This window comes from Epargyreus clarus, unplaced genomic scaffold (genome assembly GCF_041222505.1).
Source record: "Epargyreus clarus isolate Ecla_fem2 unplaced genomic scaffold, WU_Ecla_fem_2.2 ptg000024l, whole genome shotgun sequence".
NCBI lineage: Eukaryota > Metazoa > Arthropoda > Insecta > Lepidoptera > Hesperiidae > Epargyreus > Epargyreus clarus.
This window is the reverse complement of record NW_027332231.1, coordinates 6,575,262-6,601,816: the sequence shown is the minus strand read 5'-3', so window position 1 is coordinate 6,601,816 and position 26,555 is coordinate 6,575,262. Positions and strand designations below refer to the sequence as shown.

Below are 26,555 nucleotides of genomic sequence, written 5' to 3'. Positions count from 1 at the left end.
ATATCCCCTATAATTTCATTTTGTTATATTTGCACCACCCATAGATTAGTTCTATGGCACCACCATATAAAAATGGCAAAAAGTACGTGTACATGAAAAAAGTAAAGAAAATCAACAAAATCATCAACAATCATTAATCGTGCAATGCAAAGATATATTTATTTATCAAACTTACACAGATCGACGTAATCACGTGATCAGACTTTTCAGATATGCTTAAGCCCCTTACACATTCTCGCGAGAACGCGAGAAAAGCACGAGAAACGAGAATGTGGAGTCTATACGAATCGGGGTTTTCTCGCGATCTCGCGAGAATGTGGAGCGGGCCTTACAATTTCTGTTGTTATGGAACTCGTTGGAACCTCAGTGGAACCACTGTCAGATTTTTTCGTATTTTATGAATTTTCAGTATTAGGGGACATAGAGGATTCTCCCTCTATGTTTGGTACTTGTACCTTGAATTTTAATTGCGTCCGGGCATACGGCCGGGTGGTCTGTGCCTACTGTAAGTATCATATCATCGAGTTCATCTGGTATTTGACTTAATTTTTTTGGCGCTCATGAATATTATAGTTACACTAAAGACTATAAATTAATAATATTAATAGGTACTTAAGAAGTCCGCTTGATGTTATTGTGAGTAGCAGCGACTACTTAAATAAGATGAACATTTTTGATCTCCAATTCAATCAATGAAGGGTTATTTAACAATTCAAATCGGTTTTTGTATGAATTGTTCAAGAGGTATAAAAAAGAAAAAAAATTGAATTACTTACAACAATTTTATTTTTAATGAGACTGTTTCATCTCTATCACACTTATTATGTACATTTGGTTTAAATAAAACAAACCTTTGAAATATTTAACTGCGAAATCTTCAATAGTTTGTGCATATTTGAGAAAAAACATTTATGTCTTACATTTAATGTCATACAAATCGATCAAATAGATTTAAAGAATTTGTAGAAATACTAGATCACACAATTTGGTGTCTCATCGCTTCCTCCATCGAAAGCCCTCTCACAACTGCACTCCACCGTATCTTATACTATAGTCTAAATTCCAAAATGCAAAAGGTAAAAAATTTAAATGATTACATAGCTATGAGTACTTTAAAATGCAATCCAGCAACAGGAAGATATCTACAACACACGGCCCGGCCGTTGTCTGTACTCTGTCCATGTATTTTATACTTTTAAATTTCTTTTTTTGTACGTCATAGTGCCGTAAGGCCGCCGTGCGAGTGCGTCGTGCCCGCATAATCATTTAATGGACTATGTAAAATTCTCTCCAACAGTTATAAAGTATTTATAATAAACATTCATAACAAACTTTAAAAAATACAAATAGGAACATATTATATAAAAACTGGTAGTACAGGAGACACGTCGACTCACACTGGCGGTCTTATTGACTGTGAGATATAGGCATATTAAACAAAACAAATTTTAGATATATCCATAAACTTTGAATTTAAAAAAACATATTGCACCTGATTTAGACTTGAGTCTAACCCATAACATCCATCTTGTTCCGCGTTCAACGGACACTTGACATGTACATAATTGTGTCTTAAATTAGAAAAAAAAACACTATGAAAATCGCTAAGAAAAAGAAGACTTACATTTACATCTGATTAGGCTTCACTATGATTTATGTTGTGCTTATTTCTTTTATCACAATTATCGTACAGTAATTATTTATACAGTATCCTATTATATCCTCTGTCATACAGTACATACCCTCAAAAGTGAAATATAAAATTAATTTTAAAACATTAACGATAATAGGAGTGTTACGTACGGACCGTATATATTATACGGGTATGCAATAAGTTGATAGACACGCAATTTTAACCAACAAATCCAACGTACATATCACACACTAGACAGTAAATTGAAAAACTGTGTCCACACTTGCATCGCACGAATGAAGTATAATGAGTAGATGATTCTACCCTGTAGAAGTATTTATACATCTACTTTTTAACGAATGTATTGATATATCTACTTATTAAGTAGTTGTCCTTTAAAAATTATTCTCGGATTACACGAGGTCAATGTCATAAGCAGGATAGTGTCCAAGTTATATTTGGTAATGGTTAAATTGTAGACATTATTAGAATGCTATATTGCAATCTTGTATAAGTAGCTATCGATAGTAAGCTCTTTATATTTAATTGTTGGTTCGGTGTTAATGCTACAATACAATCATATTAGAGGTAATTTTATTTGTGTATGACGTCGGGTATATGCAGTACGAATTAATGTAATAATGATGCGTCAATCATCGTTTATATTGTTTTGTTTCGCTCATATTTGAAGAGACAATTGTTAAAATGATCTATATATAACAACAAATATTAAGAAATATGTTTTATTAACATCTACATCTCGATAAAACAGTATCAGTTTTCATGAAGTTACAAGCTTACAAGCTTAAAACATTGATCTCGTGTATATTTGGCGTAAAAATCTTTAAGAATTTTAAAGTTTCTTACTGAAACCTCCATTATATAAAGAGTACAGATAATTATACACAAAATATTATTGACAAATAACGTAAGAATTTCCTTATTAACAATAAAATTGTATTGAATACCCATTTGCTTGTAACAATGCAATAATATTGACAATACAAAAAAATATTGTCAATACTATTGTATGTGAGTTGAATTAAATGAACACCATTGAAAATTAGATTTATAAAATGTCAAATATTAACATATTTTGATATTACAAGTAACACAACCAACTTGCAGAACTGTTATCACCGATACATTCTAAAATTAATGAATCAAAATGGAAACCTAATGTGATCATCAGTTCAATTGTTTGAAAGGAGGCGTAGAAACTGTTTATTTCGTTTGAAACTCATAACTTGATGACTAGACTCTTAAAACATAATAAAATGAGCATTAACAAAACAAAAAAAAAACACATATCTACTTAGAAATCACTGTACTCACAACGCAACTCAATAACATCTAAAAATAATTTGTACATTGGCCGTTTTCATTAAAAATTAAAATATAGCCCAGTTTACATTCAAATTGAAATCTTAGAACAATATGTATCATCGTAATCTTATCACATCACGTACATATTACATTCATTTCATATAATTTTTATATTCAAAGAACACATTTTTGGAATTACATGTAATTTCGTAATGTAAACGAGGCGATATTAACCGCGCTACTGTCGCGCACGAATCGGAAACATGAACCAATCGGACATTGCGAGTACAATGAAGATTAACAGCTAAATATTTCCAAACTAAAACTACTTAAAGTTCTCTATCAGATGTAGTCCTACTACAGTGAAATGCATAAATTCGCTGTTACTCGCGCAGAGAATAAACCGAATCAATTTGTATACCGTCGAATATAACATATGTCGTACCTGTACGTAGAAAATTGACCTCCACACTATACGAGCTCGCAACCACGCTTACGTACCATACATAGATATGTTTGCGACAAAAGCTTTTATTAAAAATTTCAATAACAATTTCTGTCCTATTTACAATCGTCTAGGATTACCTAACGATAAAATACATTAAGGGAATTCGGCCACAATGTAATCATGCTATATAACGTTCAAGATTTAAATCACATATCGCCCTGGAGTCGAAAATGTGGTACTACATAGAATAAAAAAAGAGACAAATCTCTTTTACTATTGAAATTGTATCATTACTTTTCTCTTTTCTCCTTGTCACACAGGGCGTGTCTATGATTTAAATCTGTGATGGAACGTACTGTTTTAACAATTTGAGTATTGGTCGAGTGTGAAGTCGGATATAACCTAGCTAGTGGAAATGAAATCGTAGTCGAATAAGGTCGAGTTTAGTCAACGCTTGAGCAATCGTTGAATGACACCACACTATACACTAAGAGGAATAAAAAGGGATATAATCTGTTCTCATTAAAAAAATAGTGTCATAAATCGTAAAAAAGACGCCGCGGCTGTTATACTAGCATGCAACATTAGCGATTTTAAATGCAATCTCGTGAAGTGAACACCATTTATTTACACAGAACGGCCGGAGTGGGCCCACGTAGAAAGATAATATGAAAAAATGTCTGCATTAAATTCGAAGTAAACTCTCTAATGATATTCGAGTACATATTCACAATACTTACCAAGAAACGATCACTTAACGCTGTACACAAATCGACGATCGTCGTTCAGAACGTAACGAAACGAAACGAAAAAAAAATTTCTAAAATCTACAAAGTACCTAACCCTTCGAATTAAAACATGAGTAAACTTTTAAAACCACAATGAACACTCGCACTCGTTTACATAATACAGCTACAAAACAACGTTCAGATCGCGCTCGGGGGTCGCTCGAGCGCCGCTGGGAATGTGACGAGTCGCTACCGAGTCCTATATTCACTAACTCAGACTTGAAACGATACAATTGTCATGAAGTATAGGGAGCCGCGCCCGCTGGGCTGCCGTACCTTTGCCGTACCGAATTGACATCACTTTACTATCATATTTCATCGCTTATTGAACTAAATCAACATTCGATTCGTAGGTTAATGGGAATAGGTAAGGTACAAGTCCTTTGTCAGTTTTATTGAAACAATTTCTATTTAATATCTAAATGCATCCTGTTTTGTACTTGTGGAAAATGATTAAAATAAAATTGCAAAACTATGTCTGTAGTATGTCTAAAATTATAAATGTTAACAAAAATATATCGATCCATAAAAAATAGGAAATCATATTCCAATGTTTTCAGATACTTAAAGAAATATAAAAATTAAATACTTGTCTCACTACAAACAAAAAAGTGAAATGTAATCTGCAAACTGATGGAAGAAATCTAAAGTTATCGCGACTATTGTGAAGAATAATAAAATTAACTTTCAAAAATTTTCCAATGAACAGGCCTAAATATTTTTACCTTTTCTATTTAAATATGGTAACACGATAATCACTTGTTTTACTCGGCTCAAAAAAAATCGAATTCGAAATCCTTGAAAACGGCACGATAATCACTTTTGAACCAATAATCGTTCGCCGTTCGCAATTGCAACACTTACCAATGAACGGTTTAAAAATCACGCTTAAAATTCCAAAACCGACAGTTAACCGCGCGCGATCAGTCCTTGCGGATCGGCTCGACTGATCGAGCGATCAGTTTGCGCACTGGTCGGGCGTTGCGTCCGGCAGCCCCTATTACGTCACAGCAGCGCGACGTAGAGCGCGAGGCGGCACTACAAGCGGTCGTCGAGCCGGTCGAGGCGGAACTCGTGCTCGACCGACGAGTCGGGCAACAGCGCGCTCGGCTCCTCGAGCAGCGTGAGCTCGTCGAGGTCGAGGCCGGCGCGCAGCTGCGCCTCCTCGCCGCCGAATATGCCCGCGTCCAGCTCGCCCGAATAGTCTGCGGAACGTGCGTACAATATGAAAATGTTATATGTGTATATGTATATCGACAAAATTGTAAGCGAATAACTGTAAATCGGGAAATCGCAAATGTACATAAAATGCAAACAAGGCAAGCCATATAAACATGAAATAAATGATGTAAAATAAAACATAGGTATAAAGTTCCTATATTTTTCTAAAAGATATGTGTCTTAAGGATAGATAGATGCAGCAGTTGTGGTAAATAAATAAAATAGTAATTACAAATTTAATAAGTACTGGTAACGTTCAATAAAGACAAAACGTTAGGACCATTCTGTTCATATTTAGATGTGCAACAATTTTGAATTCAAGTTTATTTTGTCTTCCATAAAATAAAGAATCACGCGTCGCAGTTGGCACCATAACAGTCTAACACCCAGAAGATCTTATTACATACATGTAAATAACAATAAAGAATGAAAGAGTCGGTCTCACGTAACATAAATGCTTTGTATTTCATTATTTTCACTGTTGTATTAATATGATTTTATTTTGTACAAAAACTTTATTAAATAAATAAAAAAAAAAATGTAAATTTACTTAAAACTAATTTTTGAAACATATAATTAAGAATTTTGTATAGTCCGCGCCAAACTCCTAGTCGGCTCTGAAGTTGATGCGCGCAATTTTAGTTAGCATATGCTCTTTAACGTAAGGGTACACTAACGCGGCTACGTACCCGTGTGCGAGAGAGGGCAACGGACGGTTGCTGGGAGGGTCGCGCACTGTCTTCGTTCCGCTAATATCTACAATTCGCTATTGCGGTGCGACTGGTTTCTATATTCGGAGCGGAATAGCAGTTAGGTGCGGACTCTAATATAAATTTGATTTACAAATAAATTAGGAAAGGTTTCATAAATTACAGTATAATACAGATACACCACCCACCTGTGAGTATGATGTCGGGTATGCTCGCGGGCGTGGCGGGCGTGGGCGGCTGCGGCGGCGAGGCGAGCGGCTGCAGCGCGAAGCCGCCGCCCGCCACCGGGTCGCGCGCGCGCCGCGGCTCGCAGCCCGCCAGCCCCGCGCCGTGCATGCCGCCCATGCTGCCCATGCTGCCCATGCTGCCCACGCTGTGACCTACCGCCGACTGACGACACATAACATTTTTTTTTACTTTTTTTTTGCCGTGACCTACCAGCGATGTGAACACCACACAACATATTTTTTTACTTTTTTTTTTTGGCGTGACCTACCGCCGACTGAGAACACCACACAACATATTTTTTTACTTTTCTTTTTGCCGTGACCTACCGCCGAAAGGGAACACCACACAACATATTTTTTTACTTTTTTTTTTATATTTGCGCCTAACGATAAAGCGGACGTGCTACCTGATGGAAAGTAATCAACGTCACCTATGAACATTTGCAACACCAGAGGAGTCGCCAATGCACCGCCGGCATTAAAGGAGAGCTCTTTTTGCACCTTTTTTGAAGAGCCCCATGTCATAGCGCTCTGGGAATACCTTGTGAAGAAGAAAAAGAAGATTTTGTTTTTTTTTTTTTAATACATACCTCTTTTTTACAATGAACTCGTCCGATTCCCGACTAAGGATTTTTTTTAACAAATTATTCATGCAGTTTAAATTTTTATCAAAATCGATGTTAAAACTCCTTTCAGCATTTTTTGCCAATTCCTATAGTTTCGGATTTCGCCATCCACACACAAACTTGCAAAAATCATCCTTATTATATACCATATAGATCTCTATTGTTCGAAATGCTAACCAAATCAGACACATGTTGTTTAAATAATGTTCTAACACAAATTAACCTTAAATATTTTGTAAATTTTCGCCATTTTAAGGAGCATAAAACCATTTTGGTGAGTGGTTATATTGTATCCAATGCCAACAGAAAATCTTGTCTTATATTTCTATACCTATTAGGAAAATATTCTACAATTTCCGTCATGTTGCAGGTTTAATAATATATTCAAAATATGTTAAAGCTTACCGGCGAATATGAGTGCGGTGAGTTCGTCGTCTGTGGCGAATGTGGGGAGTTGTGGTTCATGTACGTCGTGTTGTAACTTGACGTGGGTGGATCCAGCTGAAAATGTAAAACATCCCATCAGTAATACACATCAAACTCACAACACAATAACAAGCTCAAAACAAGGAAAAAAATATGCTAAACCTGAAAATCACAGGACGGCACATCTACGTAAATAAAACTTATCTTACACGCTTATAATAAAAAAGCTCTATATAAAATTATAAGTACATAAGCAGGAACAACTCATTATATAACAGTATTGGTGAATGGTGAACCTTGAAAATAAATATAAATGCTTAATAATAAACTCCTATACATTCCCATTAAGAAAAATACAGCACTGCGGTGGAATATCTGATACCATGCTCTATATTATACATTTTTTGCCTAAATTCAAACTTGACATGCGAAAGGTCGTGGTGACGGTGTTGGATAGAATATAACTGTTAAAAATAACGTTCTAACTTCTAGAAGAGTGTCTATATAAATAAAAAAGGACTAAATTAAGATATTAAAATGACTAATTTTCAATTTATTAACTTATCCGCAAAATAATTATATATTACGCTGAGCATGCTGTATAAGTTCTCGATATCGAATAATTTTCAAAGCTACTATGCAGAAATGAAAATCTTGTATTACGGTCAAATAGTACTATAGAACATTATTTATCTTTCCATACTTATTTTTTGTATCAGATGATACAAACAATAAAAAGTATGAATTTATTATTTACAAACTCTATACATGTATACTTGCATATGCATCAAAGCTATGGTACTATTTGAAACCTTGTGTTTATGTGGAGATATGAATATTTATATTACATTGTATAAGTCGCATTATTTTATAGCTGCGTTCCTTTAGGCTCCACCCACACGTGACTACTGGCGCCACCAACATTTACTCATTAGCTTATATGTGACAATTACATCAATTTTTATTCCAACTACATTGCATAAAATGGATGTCACACATTAATCCTTTTGAGTGATAGTTGGTATCATAGTGCGGGTGGATCCTCATTGTACTGTAATATCCTATAGTATATGACTTATCTATTGAAATAACCTACTTCATACATCTTTGGATCATAATTTTTGTTGATCCTAGATACACATATACTAGATAGTATACATTAATTTTTAAATATATTTATGTAGAACCCAGTTAGTGTAACCTCTAAAGGTAAAAGTACGGAACATCCTTATATTAGATCAATGTTTGTATGGAAAGTTAGGGTCATCACACATTAATATTTCTTTTGGTCCATACCAATCTGATATTATGGCATACTAAATTGATCGGAAATTTCTAATCCTATACTGCATGATAAACATCTAAATTTATATAATTCAATATAAACTTAGATAACACACTAAAAATCAGAGGCAAATTTTGATATAAACTGGTAGGAGATTCATTCATTCATTCATTGTTATGTTATTTCTTGTTATCTTTGTTCAGTATTGTAGTTAGTCTTTTACGCAGTCATTTGTTTTACGATCACGACATCCTATCAATTGCTATTCGATAATTTTATTAAGAACATTCAGCGACATGACGACATATGCGTGGTGTGGGTATTCGTGAGTATGTTTGTGTTGTGTGTGTGTGTGGTGTCGTACATTTTCCGCGACTTGCACGTGCGCGGTCCAGCCGGACTCCACGAGACTCTGCACCAGCTGCGCCCAGTCCTTCACCAACATCCACCAACGTTACACACGTTTATACCACGCCGATGAGCCGATAAGGTTACCATCATTTAAATATTACGTTACTAACTTACACATTCTTTTAAATATGTTAAAGGTAATGTTGTAAATAATTAAAAGTAAATTAATAAAAGTTAATTATGTAATAATGCAACTTTTTTCAACATTAATTAAAAAATAATCACAAAGATTTATTATTCTAAATATGAACGGATGCGAGTTTTCTAAATTTTCGCTTTTATTTCTCACAATTAAAAAAAGAACTATTCGAAATTTGTTTTTCTATATATAAATAACACGTTCTATATATAAATAAAGTTTTGTATTCTTAATTCACATGTAAATGGTAACCTTATTGCTGTAGGCGGTGTAATAATATTGGAGACAAACAAGGCAAATATTAATACAGCATTAAATAATAATTGCCTAAGTTTGTCTCCGTTGAATATTAATTATATAGCCATATAATGGCACTATTGTGCTTAATATTAACCTTATTATGTGCCAAAATCAAGTGATTTACTGCGTCAAGTGATTTATTTAACCTCAACTGTGAATACTAGCATTATACATTACTATACTGACTTCATGGAAGTCCCGTTATATATTCTTAAATATATTCTAATATATATTATATTTAAAGCGTTGGTAGTTTCATTACAAGTTGAGATTTCTGTGAGTTATATGCCACAAAACATGAAATCAATTAAAATGATAATAAATAGTAAATAAGAAGTTGACACGAAAAATAGCGTTCGACTCTACTATAATGAACAAATTAAAATAAATAAAATATACGAGTTATACGACTGATATAAGAAATAAGGAAATATTTTTTTATCAACTTAATCGGTATTGACTTCACTTCTAATGGCATACTACATATAAACAGAGATATTAAACACAAAATTGAGATATAGCTCCTATACCTTTAGATTTTAGGTATAAAATAAATTTTGAAACTATTGAAATGCTGTTTTGTTTTTTGTTTTTAAAAGTCAATACGCATTTGTCAGACTTCTAACCACAACGTAGTCGAAAAATAACTATAAAGTAGTAAGCGATAGTTACTAAAACTCCCAGAAATCTCAACTTGACGCAAAACAATGACATCTATAATTTATCGTATAATAATTATTACTCACAACTCCTTGCTATTCCATCGAAGCATAGAAATGTTTTAAATCCTTATGAATAAACAAAATTATAAGCGCACGCAACGCACATGTTTCCAACACTTATAATTATTATTTGACAATAAAAATATAGCATTTCAAGTTTGATTGGTTTCACTTTATTATTTAAAAAAATATCAAGTAAAAAAAATTATTCATATCTTGTGATTCATCATAATTATATGCAATATTTTTTCTCTAAAATTAAATTATTTCTAAAATTTGTATTCCTAAAGTATTATCGATTTTAAAGCCGAATAAGTCGAATTTAAAAATAAATATTTATTTTATCTAAAATCATATAAATCTGTGATATTATACTAAACATGCATATTAAAGTATAATGGATAATGATAATGCAAAGTTTTATTTTATGTAAGCGCCGGTCCACCGGTCAGCTTTTGGGGGTCAAGAGTCTACTATAATTGGGACCACTTCAACTTATCCTATACCCTATGTGACCCTACGTGGTCACTAGTGATTAGATGTTAGCTGATCACTGCAAAACATCATCATCTATTAATCAATTCGAAGTAGAACCAAAGGGCTCCAGGGATGTGCAATTTGCCGCTGGTTTCATTGTTTTTATTACAAAAATGTTCTTACCATTGTGATTTGCTCGAAAGGTTGCAAAAGTGCTTGGTGCAGGTTATTGTAGTCTGTTTGCGGTGACTCCACAGGACTTCCTGGACTGTGCACCATCTGAAAATAGAAAGTAAGAAAATTCAATTTATTTTCTACGTAATACAAGTATCTAACAATTGTGCAATCCACCAGGTATTAAGAGGGCACTCCTATAGTATACGGGTATATGTTACGCTGAAATCCATCACAAATACATTGGTATCCATAACAACTGAGTAAGAATGCTGCATACAAAACAAAATCTTACACGTATTATATCAAAACATAGTAGCGAATACATAGGTGTCAGAGTATTAGCGATATTATAAAAATATAAAAAAAATCCACCATTTTTAACCAACTTTCCAAATAAAGAGTTTAAAACAATGTGTGTTTGTATGTTAACAAAAAATGTATATTTCGGTACACACATTTATCATTTTTCTATTTATGATTGTTATATTTATGAAAAATAGATCAGAAGAAAAATGTTATGGTAATGTGTAATGAGCTACTCTTCGTCTTATTTTACAGCTTATGTTGATGCAATTTTTGACTAAATCAAAACAAAATGACAGATAATTGAACTTATTACAAAACAATAAAACTTACAAATCATATCAATTTTGAAACCGAAAATAACGTCGAAATTAAAAGAAACAAATTAAAAAAACTCACAGTAGGTGAAGGTATATTGATATTCGATGTCGACGAATATTGCGAGGGCGGACTACAGTGGGATTGGTATCCGGATGCGATCCAACCGTGTTCTAATGGCGACATGTTCTGCAACCAGCCAAAATAATAACAATCAACAGCTGAAAAACAAATAAAAAAAACCAAAATGCCAATGACGTTGAGCGATTGTAGCGTGAGGGCAAGTGTTAGAACCATTTGACGTATATTCATCTTGGTTACAAGTAGTGATGAAAGAAACTCTGCCTTTTAAGCCTAATTAATAAGATTCTTCGTTTCACAGGACTGGATTTCAAAACGAAGACTGAATTACTTTTAATACGACTCGGTTGTCCCATTCACACGTCACAAAAGGACTCGCTTTCGAGTTGTGTAACTCGTTCAAACCAAAATAATTTACCGTTACGTTTACGTCGACATTTACATTCAATAAGTAATTTTATTGGAATTGTATTGCTACAAAGTATTGCATGTTATCAAAAAATGAAAAAAAAAAAAAATAACCAACTTTAATCTAATCGTTTCAAAACTATTTATTTTGATGTCTATCTTTGACTTGAAAACATAAGACTTTTAAGCCTTTTAAGAAACATCTTAGTTGTAAGTCTGAAGGCTGAAAAGCTTCTTATGACTCTCGAGTTACAAAGTCTCGAGTCTTGAAGCACAAGTCTTTACTTAAAATACTAGTCTAGTCTAGACGGTGAAAATTTATTAATTTTCAAGAAAAAAAAATATTGTGTAAGGTCTTATAACACCGAGTCTTTTTCATCACTAGTCACACCCGATTACGAAGCTAGCAGTATTCATGCAATTAGTACAGTACGAATGGGTATACCATATACGAGATATAAATTGAATAAAACTGATGACTGATGATCGGTGGCGAAAGAGTATCGACTCAGCTCTCATTTTACATGAAAAGTCATGCGATTCGTTTTAAATACATACCAATCCAAAGTACAAAAAAAGTTAATCATAGTTAATTTTCACATAGACTCTAATATAATTTTAATTTTGCATAAATTTTCGTTATTCTGAACATAATACAGTAAATACAGAAACAGTTTCACTTCAAAAAATATTATAACTTGCTTTTTCCTAATTATGTTCAGATTAACTTCTCCAAAAGTAGATTATAAAATGGTAAAAACAGTGCACATACGGTAAAATAAGTTTTACAAAATGTTAGTATTAAAAATGGGTAAGTTAGTTTTGTTATTATTGGCCTGCCAGCAATGTCGTGTTTCTCAAAATATTAATTTTCATAACTTTGCACAAATAAGCTTAAAATTATTCTGCATAGTACTAAAATGTTGATTGTAAATGTTAAATAAAATGATATATTTTATTTGAATATTAAAATTATCAAGAAACAGTGCGGTGACGATTATAAAATAAGCATATGTTGCTGAAAGTTAAAAAAATGTGTTACAATCGAAATTAAGCTGGCGCGGATTGAAACACATGCTATGGTTTACATATGTGATATGAAGCTCCAATTTCGATCCCGGTGAAGAATAAATGACCATTGTCGGTAACGAAAATGCGTTATTTCATAGCAAAGATTTCGTTCGAAGAGTTCACTCGAAATCATACAAATTAAGCATATAAGCAAACGTCTTAAGTGGATGAACTTGAAAAAATATTAACACGAGGTTATAAAAGAAAACGAACCTTATTATGATGAAGATAATTATTTGTGTTTGGTACAGATAAGTGATTCTGAAATAAACAAAAAATAAAATGATTTGTGTTGAAAGCAAATAAACACAACAAAAATATAACAACAACAATGTTAAAACACCTAACTGACGGGTGCTCAGCCTATTACTATGTTATGATGTCGGACACACAACACAAGGTTTACACGTCACAAGTAGCTGCGATGTATCTGTTTCTTAGATGGCTAAAACATAGATCAACCACTACACAATCATAAGTCTGTGAGCTTACAATGTGTACCTATAATTGGTGCGAACTATGCCTATACATAATATTTATATATTGAAGAAGGGCATCCAACACAAGTAAATAAAATTAACTTTTTGTCGGTGAATGTCTAATTTATTATTACTAGATAATCTTTGCAATTAACAATTTTAAAAAAATATTTGCTTATTGGCTACAAGACGGCTGTGTAACAGTTAAATTGTAATATTGCCACCTATATATGTTTAAAATGTTATATAACATATTTAATAGAATTTTGAACCAATCTAAGCTACCAATTACTGCATTACTACAAAATTTATCTCTCATTGGATTCAGTCTTATGAAAACAACATATATTTTAGTAGTACATATTATTCATAATATTTTACCTCTGCGTGATAAGATACTTCGTTTGAATTAATCTATTAATTATTATTAAGTATTCAGTGCTCCAGTCAAGTGAGGTGCGATACTTTGAAATATGGCGTCGCTTATTTCATCGACGAAAATTCTAATTCAGAATATTCAGAACTTTTACCCAATTACAGAGAATAATGTTTTATAGTGTTTGCATTCAAGCATATATAAATCAAACGACTTAATGGTTATGAGGTGTCGTTGGACACGTCTAAATTGTAAAAGTGACATAATTTTTTGCAGTCAGGTCTTTTGGTTTAGAAAATAGAATTATAATATTTAACAAATATTTCGTGTCGAGTAAAGGACATCGTCACAGTTCATAAGGAAAATAAAGCAAATAACATAAGTATCACTTCAATAAGATTTTCGCTTTGGATACGGTAAGGGTGTGTTTATGCATAACTTTGGTTAATCTCAACGTAAAAGTGTTAAAGATTTAACAATTGATTAAACATTCGCAATAAATCAGTATTTATGAGAAAGTAGACATTACAGACCTATTGACTTTAGACCAATCACGTGACCACTCTATGTAGAGCTTTCGTGTGAATTTTTATGATTGCCATGAATACGATGACTAAAATATTGGTCAGAGCTTGAACTTAAATTTTTAATAATAATGTTTCCGTTTTATTAACCAGCCACCCGCTCATAAGGGCTTCACCTTTGTATTGTAACATATTTCGCCATTCGACTTAATTCGCATATTACGTTACGCATATTCAGCCTGTGGGCGGGACTAAAAATGAATGCGTGCTAGTCGAATTAATGCATAACTACACTGGTTTCTGGAACGTGAACCGTTATTAAATTAGTTGTCTGGGCAATGTGGTCTTAAAGTTGTTTAGAAGATTGAAATATTCTCCACTTTTGGTGTATTGTATGTAATGTATATGCACGCAGTAGCACATACTGTTGCACAGCAGTTTTCCGTCAGGACTCGACCTAGGTAGCCAACAAGTCAATTGCTTAGAGCGGCAAAATTTGACTTACAATTGAGAATTAAATTGAGTTTATTTATAGAACATGTCTTATTCGCTTGTACTAAGAGGCACAAACCCACACTAGAACAATTTTCACGGCTAGTAAGGTGTTTTGTAAAGGTAGGCACAAATATTATTGTCCGAATCTATTAGGATTGCTATTTATATCCAGTTTATATATTAAAAAAAAAGTGGTTGGCAATGCGACCCTTTCTCCCAGTCTTGATTAAACCTAGAATAAGAGCAAATTTCGCAATTACGTTTTTTCTTCGGCCAATTTTTAACTCAGTTTTTAAAAATCGATACTACTAATACTACAATAATCGATTTATTTTTACCAAAAAAGAACAATTTTTATTTAATCGATTTTTCCCTCGCTTTCACATCTCTATGGTTAAATAATCGATTTATTTAACAAAGAATTTGTAATATTAAAGTATCTATTTGTAATATATAATATTATATCTCCTCACTTCTATGCACTGCTATGTGCTATTTAACAAAGTATTATTTAGATATCGATTATTTTCTCTCCTCACTGCTCTGTACAGTGTTATTTTAATATCGATTATTTCCTCTCCTTACTGCTCTGTACAGTGTTATTTTAATATCTCTTATTTTTATTACTTTAAATATCGATTATATTCTCCCTCATCCTCGCAGCGTGTGGTGTCTCACCTGCGTGTCGTACATGGGCGTGTGGTCGTGGTGGTGCAGGTGGTGCGGCACGGTGGCGCCGACGGGCGAGCCCGACGCGGGGGACAGCCCGCCCGTCGCCGGCGACACGCTGCCGCCGCCCGGCGACACCGCGCCGGAGCTCGGGCTCTGTGGACGGTTAGTGTTAACAACGATGTGATGTTGGTAGCGGATATAAAACGTATTTGATATTGGTAAAAATATATATATATGGTTCGATATCAATATTGGACAAAGTTATTAACCATATTATTAGACAATTATGCGATATCGGATCATGTCCGGTGTCCGGTGTCGTGTCCGGTCCGATGCGATATTTTTAAACTACTTCAGAATAAATAGTATAAAACTGCATCGTGTGGTGTAGTTCTGTTGTAAGGGTTTAAATTAAAATACTAATAAAATATGGCCTATGTCTGAATGAAATAAAAATAAACATAAATTAAACAGTTAAAGGGATATTTCCTGGATAAAGTAACCAAATCTACTCTTTATAGTTCTCCAGTATTTCTATGGCAACTTAATCTACGATAAACCTTCGTCTATTAACAGTAAACCAACGATAGTACACATATACATCCACAAATATACTATGAATAATTACTTTGAAACGGATTATGAAATGATGAAGTCAGCTGTAGTAACCAAAATGTATATATGACAATGCGCACACGTATCTGTATATGTGTATATGTACGATTTCGTGTGAGTAAGCGCGAGCATTTTTTATGTGTGGGTATTTGTATGTGTGTACGTGTTTGTGTGTATAAGTAAGTATGAGGAGTATAAGTATGGCTTATTTGCGTTTGGATGTGTTTAAATGAGAATGAACATGCTCGCGTCTGTGTGCGTGTGTATGAAAGGGAGCACGCACTCTTGTACACTTATAAATAAATAAATAAACGCTTTCTACGCTCACAGCCCCACACTAGGATTCCCTGTGTCGTGGGTGCCATGGACACACACATAGACAAATACACAAACACCCAGACCCAGAAACAGAAATCTAAATTCATCATTTAGATATCTGTCTGGCCGGGGATCGAACCCGGGACCCTTAGCGCGTCAAACCGGTATGGTGGCCGCTCCGCCACGCGGGTCGTCCACTTATGCGGTGTCTGTCTGTCTGTCTGTATGTGTGTGTGTGTGTGTGTGTGTGTGTGTGTGTGTATGTATATAAGAATGTGCATCCACGTGTACGTGTGCTTAACGGCCGGTACGTACGTATCTGGTGTGCCTGTAGTCGGGCGAGGTCCGGTGCGGCAGGTAGTGCGGCGGCGGGAAGTGCACGGAGGTGAGGTCGGGCAGCGAGCCGCCCGGCACCTGCAGCTCGCCGCACGCCAGACCGCCGCCGCCGCCCCCGCCGTCCCCGCCGCTCTCGTACACACTGCGACGAACAAGTGGTTTGTTACACTGTACGATAATATTTTTACGAAATTCTACTTGACTTCTTGCTAACACTAAAAATATGACATAAAATATTATATATTTTAACTTTGAAAAGGATAATGATTATTTGAAATTGCGCAAAAGACGTTGCTTATAGCTTATAGTTCCGGCCTGCGGCAGGAATGTAGAAGAATATTATTTTAAGACTGTACATATACCTATCTTACCTTTTTTTTTTCTTTTTCTCGAGGGGGAAACCTTCAAAAGGTACCCGACGACGTGGGAGCGACGCCGGGTTATGTGGGATTTTTACCGCACTAAAACCCCCCCGGCCGTCCTCAACGCTTGTTGGAGAACTCCGGGATCTCCGACGGAACACAACCGGAGCCCTCCAGGCGCGATGCCCCGATCGGGCTCTACCCTGGGGGAGCAGTTTTCGCTCCTCCCACACCATGTAGTGTTTACGACGGTATGCGACCACACATACCGCCGTCCTTCCCGGGGTCGCTAGCTGGACGGTTCGAGCTCCCACTCTTGCCGCCCGCAACCCCGGAAGCCCCCTTTTAGTCGCCTCCTACGACAGGCAGGGGATACCGTAGCCCTATTCTAGATACCTATCTTACCTACATTCCATAATAAACGAATTTGATTTGGTTTTATTTGATTATATAAAACTGAAACGTAGAACTGTCGAGCTGACATACCTATTATTAATATATCCAATTTTTGCCTACCAATTTGACAATTTCTAATAGACAAAAATTGACGATTTTCTATCTTTGGATTGTTAATACAATACATACATATGTAATGTAAACATACGGTGAAAACTTAGATTTATGGAAGAGTAATAAGAATAACATAAAGAAAAAGAAAACTATTAGCACCTTTGACCGTAAAAATGTAACATTGGAAAGTTAGATTCCAAATATTCTTTGTAATAATTAAATATATTAAATATCCTCTCACTTTTATTTAGCTTTTATTTATTGATTTCAAATACAAAAATCTAGTGCAATGCAAACATTTAAGTTTTATCATCACAATATTTTTTCTAGACGACAGATAACATACTATTATTTACATTGCACTTTTCCGGTTTTCCCGGCAACGCCACTTGAAACTCGATGCCAGGAAGTAGATAATAGCATTTTGATTATCGTGACTGTCCAAGATATAAGCCGTTAGGTAATTCGACTAAGCTAAATGTTTTGTTTTTTACTGTTTTATCTATATCTATAAATAAACAAGAAAAGATAGAATACTTCAGTATGTGCTCTTTGTCACTGAACTTTCATTATGATATGTTTGTGATTTTGGTAGAATTTCGGCTATATTTCATATTTAATACTTATATAATATTTCCAAAATAATTACATAAAATTCCAAAAAGTTATACTTCTTTAGCGTATGTACCAAAAAAAACTGCGCATGCGCAAGATGTGAAACTATTACCATATAAAAAAAATATTTCAAAACTATTGGTATTTACTATTTATCGTATAGTGTCATATCATCAAATTATTATCATACTAAAAGTATAGAATATTTAAAATTACTTTGTTGGTAGTCTTTTCTATAAAACTTGCAACATTTAAAGCCAACATTGTCGTGTCGGTTTTAGATGTCGGTGTTGTAAAAAGAAGAAGTCTAACTTCTTTCAAAACCAACCAATATTTCCTAAAAAAAAAAAATAGAATCCTTACGATAAAATTGTTGCAACTTTTCAAAAAGCAAGTCAGACTGTTTTTCAAGCTTAGTACTCACTTATTATTGTTTGGTATCCGTGGAATTTCACACGAGGACCGCGGACGATTCGCTGGATTTATGCCGAACGTCGTCAATACGTCCAGTGGGATATCGGCAGCTGAAAATTACACACAATTCTGAAAATTAAGACACATTTCTTAACAAAAGTTGTATATAGGTTAAGCTTTACATGAGTCATACGGACGATTGTGGTCGCACCGCAAGTTTGTGGTAAATCTAGTCATTGTATATATTAATTTTATTAGTCTAGAACCCGTATGATATATGTGCGGCTATAATTAAGTATACCTATAATTAAAAATGAATGTAGCACATGATTAATACAATATGATATGATTATGAATAATACATCGTGATATCATCAACAAGTTGCAAGAAAACAGGCTTAGATGGTTTGGTAATGTGATATTACTAAACAGGCCACAGGTGCGTTGTTTTCCTTGAGGAATAAGGGGCTCTTCAAAAAAGGTGCAAAAACAGCTCTCCTTAAAAGCCGGCGGTGAATCTCGTACTACCTTCCATATTCCATCTCCGTGTATTATTCATAGCAAGTGATAGTCTAGTGGTTAAGATACTTGGCCTCTCGATGGAGGAGTCCGTGGTTCAAATCCCAGGCACGCACCCCTGATTTAAAAGTTATGTGCATCCTGCATACCTGAGAGATTTATAAAAAAACTCTCAAAGGTATGTGAAGTCTACCAACACGCACTTGGCCAGCTCGGTAGACTATGGCCTAATCCTTCTCTTTCTGAGACCCGTGCCCAGCAGTGGGACAGTAATGGGTTGATGATGCATACTCATTATTATTATTCATTGCATACTCCTACAGCAACAAGTCTCACCTCTGCGATGGTTCTGATGCGGGTGCAGATGTGGATGCTGGTGGGAGTGCGGGGAGAGCGGCTGCGTGGCGGTCTGCTGCTCGCCGCCGCACGACTGGTGCAACGCCGAGTCCGAATTCGTACGGCGCCAGTTGCTGTCTGGTGGGGGACTGGAACACAAACAAATGTTGTATTATAAAGATATAACGTGATTGTGACGGCTTTACCGATTTTCACCCAATTTTATATGCATATTCAGTAGGTCTAAGAATTGGTTACTATCTATTTTTCATACCCCTAAGTGAGAAGATTTTTTTAATTTTTGAACATTTTTTTTTGTTTTTATTTTTCTATAATGTGACATTTAAAAATACATACAACACTAATTTTTTACCCTTTTATCACCAACCCCTACTTTTTAATAGCATCAGCATTTCAGTAATTTCATCATTTTTCATACCGCTTGATGTTAGATTTTTAATTTTTTTTTTATACGGTAACACAACGTTTGCCGGGTCAGCTAGTATTATTATAATTAATTGTATTGTATATCCTAAATAATATTATTAATACAAATGTGAGTTTTCTTCTTTGTTAGCTACACTTTCACGCCTTAACTACACAACCGAAAAGACTATTATCGCGAAAAATAGTGCCGTTCCCAAGGGATAGATAAAATTTCTTTGTTTAAAACCTCTGACTGCGAGCGACTTCGCGATTAAAATTTTGAAATATATAATGGAATAGTGAGTTTTATAAATGCGATGTTACGACTTATTACTTCGGAAAAAATGTTTTACATAAGAGTAGATTTGCCCTAAAGCAGTAGCAGTCAGTGTTTTTCAACCTTTTCCATAGCACGACCCCTTTAGTATGTAGGTAATACTTTTCCGTGACCTCTGTGTCTTTAAATTGTATTTTTTCATGGTTCATATAAAAAACCGTACAATTTTTTTTCTTATTTTTAAAATTAGGTGTCGTATTGTAAAAACATATTTATGTTTTTATTTCTCTCTTTTAACTGTGACTTTGCGATCCCTTAAGTTTAAGATTCACGTCCCATTAGTAAAAATGACATTAAATGCGGCTTAAACAAACATACATAAATATATTCCCATCTATTCATTATAGTGAGATCCTATAGCGATGTAGGAATTTATTGAGCGGCATTAAGTATCTGCAAAGTTTTCGCACTGGACATTTTTACACTGCAGTTCGAACGACATATTATAATGTTTACTTTTAAGTGCTTTTATTATATCAAATTTGAATATTATGCAGATAAAGATTATAAAATGCCTAAACTTACAATTATATATAATCATTAAATTGTTCCACACTTTTACAATGTCTGAAATTGACGTCATCGAAATTAAATAATGCAAAACTATGCGAAGGACAACTTGTGGTACAAAAATCGTAATTTTAACTTAAACAAAATTCCGCACGCGTTTCTTTGCGCCGATTTAAGATTTTTAATAAACAATATAGAATTCAAAAAATATCTATTCAGCTTCATAATCCAAAGGTAGTAAACAACTATTAACTAAATACAATTTTTCATTTTAAAACACGTGTCATTTCTGCGTATTTATTGATTTTTAAACGTACGGCGCACTTAATACATATCTCTGTACTTTTATGTTAATTACAAGGTAACTTGTCTTTGCCCTCGGTTTCGTCCGCATAGTGTATTGTTTTAGTAATTATATACAATTATATTTTATGACACTTAGGTAAATGTTATATTTACGAAAATAATATTTGTGTGATAATGTAAAAACTTTATTTTTATTGCGGATAAAATAAAATTTACGGCACGCAAATAAATCACCACTATTTAAGTCTAATATTACGTGTTTAGATACAAGAGTTTCATCGAAACCGGATCAGTATTTTTCAAACAAACTATTTCATCTACATCGAGTGCATAAAGGAGGAAAAGTCTTCGAAGTTATTCTCTAACAATGTAACAAGGAATTCTTGTGTCTGGCGAACTAACACTTGTAATTGGAGAAAATTACACCTCATTACACTTATATCGCTTATAATAGAGGCTTGCTATATCTTAGATATTGTATTAATACCATATAATAATAGTCCTATAGCATGCAAGGAGTATTGACCGTTCGAGACAACTTAAATCATTTTCAATGACAATGCTGAGTGTTTCCTGTACATACATACTTAAAGTTCACGAACAATAAATTTATTAATTATGAATGAGGTTTCCTAGAATGAATGATAATGGGCCCTGAATTAATGCATGTGTCATATTTATGTTGGTACATGCGCAAGTGATCTCTGACGCTGGCCAGTAGTACGATAAAACGTGGTTTTGGTACACAAATCATAACTATTTCAAAATTAATTAGTTAATATGTAACAAGGAAACATTTAACAAGATTCATTTAAACAACTTAACAGACTTTATGATGCAATTGATGAATTGTTTACTTAGTAGGTAATTTGTAATAGTAATAAACTAGTTTCAATTTAAGCTTAAGTCAAATTCCCAGCTAGATAAAAACCACAGATGAAATTTATTTTTAATCTGGATCTGAGCATTATTTGTCAATAAAACACCGTGAGGAAATTGAGACATCGTCAAGTCATTACTGTCCCAATGATGTGCATGGCTCTCCTCTCTTAGTGAGAAGTATTAGGCCATGGTGGCTAAGTGCTGATTGGTAGACTTCACACAGTTTGAGATCTGTTTTTTTAAAGATTCTGTATGTGGGCAAAATCAGAGAATTTGCAGATTTCTTTCAGAGACAAGAGTGTCTAAAAATTTCTTATTTCATTTAAGCGACAAAATTATTTCTCTGGCAGTATTTTACCTTATTCATGCTAATACAAAATATTAAATACCTTAAATAAACAGTGCTTCCATATGGGCTGGTGTCGTGTTTCCTGTCCGCGGGGCGTCGCATCGGCCCCACGGACGAGGACGCTCGGCCGCGCTGGCCCGGCGATCGAGACGGAGATGTACCACCGCTCCTACCACCCCCGAGACCGTACTGTGTCGCTAGTGTTGCTTCCTCGGGCTGTTGACAATGAAATAACCATTATATAAACACATTAGTACATTAAGGACAACAATTTCGATGAAGCTTATCATATTTAATTTTATCATCACAAGTATTTGAAAATCTGTCTTATTTATTATTTTTGTACGCTGTTATTAGGTTAATATTGTAAATAATTAAATATAATTGTACATTTTCAACAAAAATAAATATTAGTATAATTATATAAGGTAGCATTAAGATTATGGACATGCAATACTTGAAGATCCTAATCTGGGTATTAAAATGTACGTCAAAACATGTTTTTTTGCCTAAACTGACACTTATAATTAAATCGGAAACCCGACTGCTTAAAGTATAGTCATAGCATATAACAAATAAAACAAATCGAACGACACCCCATATGTTAAAATGCGTCAAGTCGTTTGAGCTTTAGGGCATACTTATTTAGTATGCCCTAAAACTCATAGGTACGTTCGAAAAATATTATCCTCTTCAAATCAGGTAAAAATACATTTCAATTTAACAATTTAAAATAAATGGTATACAGATCCAATCAAAATGATTACTAATTAAACAATAGTTCCTTTTTAAATGAATAACCTTGAATAATTATATCAATGTGATTTTCCCGCTTTACATCCAATTAATTCACAGTTATCGTACTAACTGGCATGATTATTTATCTACATATCAGGTGTCACTGTGTAGTTGTATAAAGATGTATTATATGTGCCCAAAATCAATTGTATCTGAAAATATTTCATAACCTTGATATTGTTACCTACTTAATAGGTACTACTTATACAACTGTATTTTACATTTTTGTTTAATGTTAACATAGTAAATCCATCTGGCAATCGCTTTCACTTTGTTCATAAAGTAAACCGAATGAGTCATATAATAGTTTGAATGTTTAAGTTTAACTTTGTTATGCAGTATGACCTTATCCTTTATAATTCTGAGAAGGTACCCATGGCCCAGTCTCAAGTAAATAACTATGGAAGTAGCACATGGGCAATCAGTCAGATTTCATGAACATTTAAACCAATTCTATCCTCAAGTTCTATCTGAGGTTACTCTGAGGAACATTGTTACCAAGAAAAATATGTCATCAAAGCTTTTAGACCAGAATTAGCACTAATTCCTATAATACAACTAATATGTCCGTAGCATTTCCTTACAAAAAGTCTGTGATTCCCCTCTACTGTTTGTCTTAAACTTATCCTCATAAAATTAATTGACAAATTCTATACAATCTTATCAGAATACTTAATATGATCATAATATTTTTTAACATGCAATTATGCATGTTTATAAATAAATGGTTCAAAACATACTTAGGTATATACCTCACAAGTAACTACAATGCTCAAATGATAACAACATCCCATTGCTGTATGAATAAAAGAAGTAAAGTGAAGAATATTGTTTAACTATACCTACTATGATTCAATCCACATGGTTAGAACTTAACTGAAATGTGTCTATGAGTACCCTTGCCTGTACCGGTAATTAGTACTATAGTTTCATAGTATTTTAAAAACATGCAATTATAGTTTGTTTATAAACTAAAGTAACAAAAGGAAATAAGGTACAAAACTCACAAATAACTACAATGCTACAATTGTAAGAGTATGCTATTTACTATAATAAATGGATAAAAGAAGTAAAAATAAGGAATATTGTTTAACTATGCTACTATGGGGTCCACATGACTAGAAACCAGCCTGAAATGAGTCTCTATATAGAAATACACCCCTGTCTGACACATTATTTTATGACAAATATTATCTTTCTTCATACAAAATTTAGTAGAATTTTAAATTCCAGGCTATTATGACTTCTGTAACTATATATATATTGTTTCATTTTTAACATAAAAATTACTAGTTTGTCCAAAATAAGCGTAAATAAATGGTGGTACTTGATTGTTACCTATTGACTGACTCTTATATTTCATTAGAAACGCTATTTTATTTTATTTGTCACACTTCTATTCATATTTCTGTACTGAATCAAGATATAAAGCTTGAGAAAATATTTACATAAACATAGTATTTATATATAACAGTTTTTTGGACATACTACTAGACCATGGTTATATTGTCAGTGCAAAGTTTCTAGTTAAGCAGACTGGGTTGTAGGCAACTACACAACTATAAGAGTCATGCTATGCTATATTATACTAATTATATGGAACAATATCAAAAACATAACATCAATGTAAAATAATATCAAAAAATTGAAAATAAACCATAACAATGTATATCTAATTGGCAATATAAGTTTAAAATTAAGTAACTGTATGGTCATAACATAGTAAATGTTTATTTATACTTCATATTGATATGTTTATAGTATGAACAGATGGGGTTACAAGAAATACTCGACTAACACATGTTATAAAATAACAATAAACATGGCTTTCTGCTCAGACCATTCATACAAGGATTATAACTGAACAGTGGCAGAAATAAATGGATAACAGATTGCATGGCGCATACATTCATCTGCAGACAATAACTCAATTAACATTTCATTGTCATCAATGCATTCTCACAGCTCGGATGTATGAATGTAAAGTAAGTAAAATGCCAAGTATATCAGAGATTAAAAAATAATCAGTAGCACCAAATTCATAAAATGTTCCACTACTGAAAATAAAAGTTGCAACGTCTACAACATAAATATGGAATTGTAAAACGAGCAGATTCCAAAATGAGGAACCTTGGTTGATTCTGGCTCTGCCTTGACAGGGTCTGGCGCAGCGACATTTGGGAGGGAGCCACTGCGGTATGTGCCCAGGGCTTGTTGTGTGGGTCGGAGAGACGCATCAACATTCTCTGCTGGCTCTGGGGGAGCTTTCACCCTGGCTCTTCTACTACTTGAATTAACCTGCAACCATGCTCTTTCAAAATCTTTGCCTAACCATGTTGCTAGCAAAATTTTAATTCAATACACAGTAACATTACATTTGGTTGCTAAGAACTCCACAACTTGTTGCACTCACAATAACTTGTCTACACCAAATATGGTTGTGTATTTTATCCATAACTTAGATCGCCTAGATAAACAATTCAAACGATGATAAAAATATGCCTTCCAGGAAAAGCTATCAGTGTGAATCAAACCATAACTGAATTCAATGCAATTTGTAAACATGCATGTATTTTGAAGTTTCACAGAGAATATTGTCACAATATGTACCTGTTTATGTTTATATGATGTATTGAAAGGATACTTTATTCATTTTAATAACGATGTCGACAATGACAATTGTTAATTATTAGATACAGGTACTATACGGGGCGAGTAGGCATTCATTTGATATGTTATTGCATACCCCACTTATTTAGACAGGATTAACTATTCATTTAGTTATTAAGTCGCAATACGAATATTGTAATGATTATTGTTTACGTCGGCTAGCACATTTGACGGCCAGGAAGCGATTGCCTAAGTAAATAGGCGACATACCTTATTGGTTGCGTCGGAAACTTCGCGCATAATTTTTTCAAAAGCAGCCGTTTCCTCGGCCTGCTTTTGATTGTGGAGGGCAATTTTTTCACTAAATTTCCTAGGATTCGCCATGATGGTCAACAAACATTTATTCTTCTCTCTTTACATCACAATTTTCTGCGCTCGTAGAACCAAAACGCGCTTGCTTGTCAGAGCAAGCAATATGATTGCCATTTTGAAAAATGATGTTTTTTTAAATACTTGAAGTCAATTAATTTAAATCTAAACAGCCTTATTGTTTTTTTAATATTCCTAATTAAATATAATTAATATTTTCTTAAACAGAACTTATGAATACTATGTATATCTATTAATCATATAATATGTATAATGTGTGTGTGTAGGTTATAGGATAAT

At 33.8% G+C, this 26,555-nt stretch overlaps 1 protein-coding gene across 2 annotated transcripts; it reads right to left on the bottom strand.

The window, feature by feature from the left end:
- Positions 1-768: 768 nt before the first annotated feature.
- LOC140752095 (CREB-regulated transcription coactivator 3) lies at positions 769-26,360 on the bottom strand. 2 transcript variants are annotated; one of them, XM_073086259.1, is made up of 12 exons: positions 26,157-26,360; positions 22,519-22,694; positions 19,669-19,817; positions 18,824-18,923; positions 16,892-17,054; positions 15,650-15,796; positions 13,311-13,358; positions 11,619-11,726; positions 10,923-11,018; positions 7,385-7,480; positions 6,315-6,516; positions 769-5,400 (listed from the first exon to the last, which is right to left on the bottom strand). In XM_073086259.1, exons 1-12 carry the CDS (start codon positions 26,268-26,270, stop codon positions 5,234-5,236), a joined length of 1,566 nt encoding a protein of 521 aa, XP_072942360.1. In that variant the 5' UTR covers positions 26,271-26,360; the 3' UTR covers positions 769-5,233. The 2 variants fall into 2 exon arrangements, with proteins under 2 accessions (XP_072942360.1, XP_072942361.1); XM_073086260.1 differs by lacking the exon at positions 13,311-13,358.
- Positions 26,361-26,555: the final 195 nt, after the last annotated feature.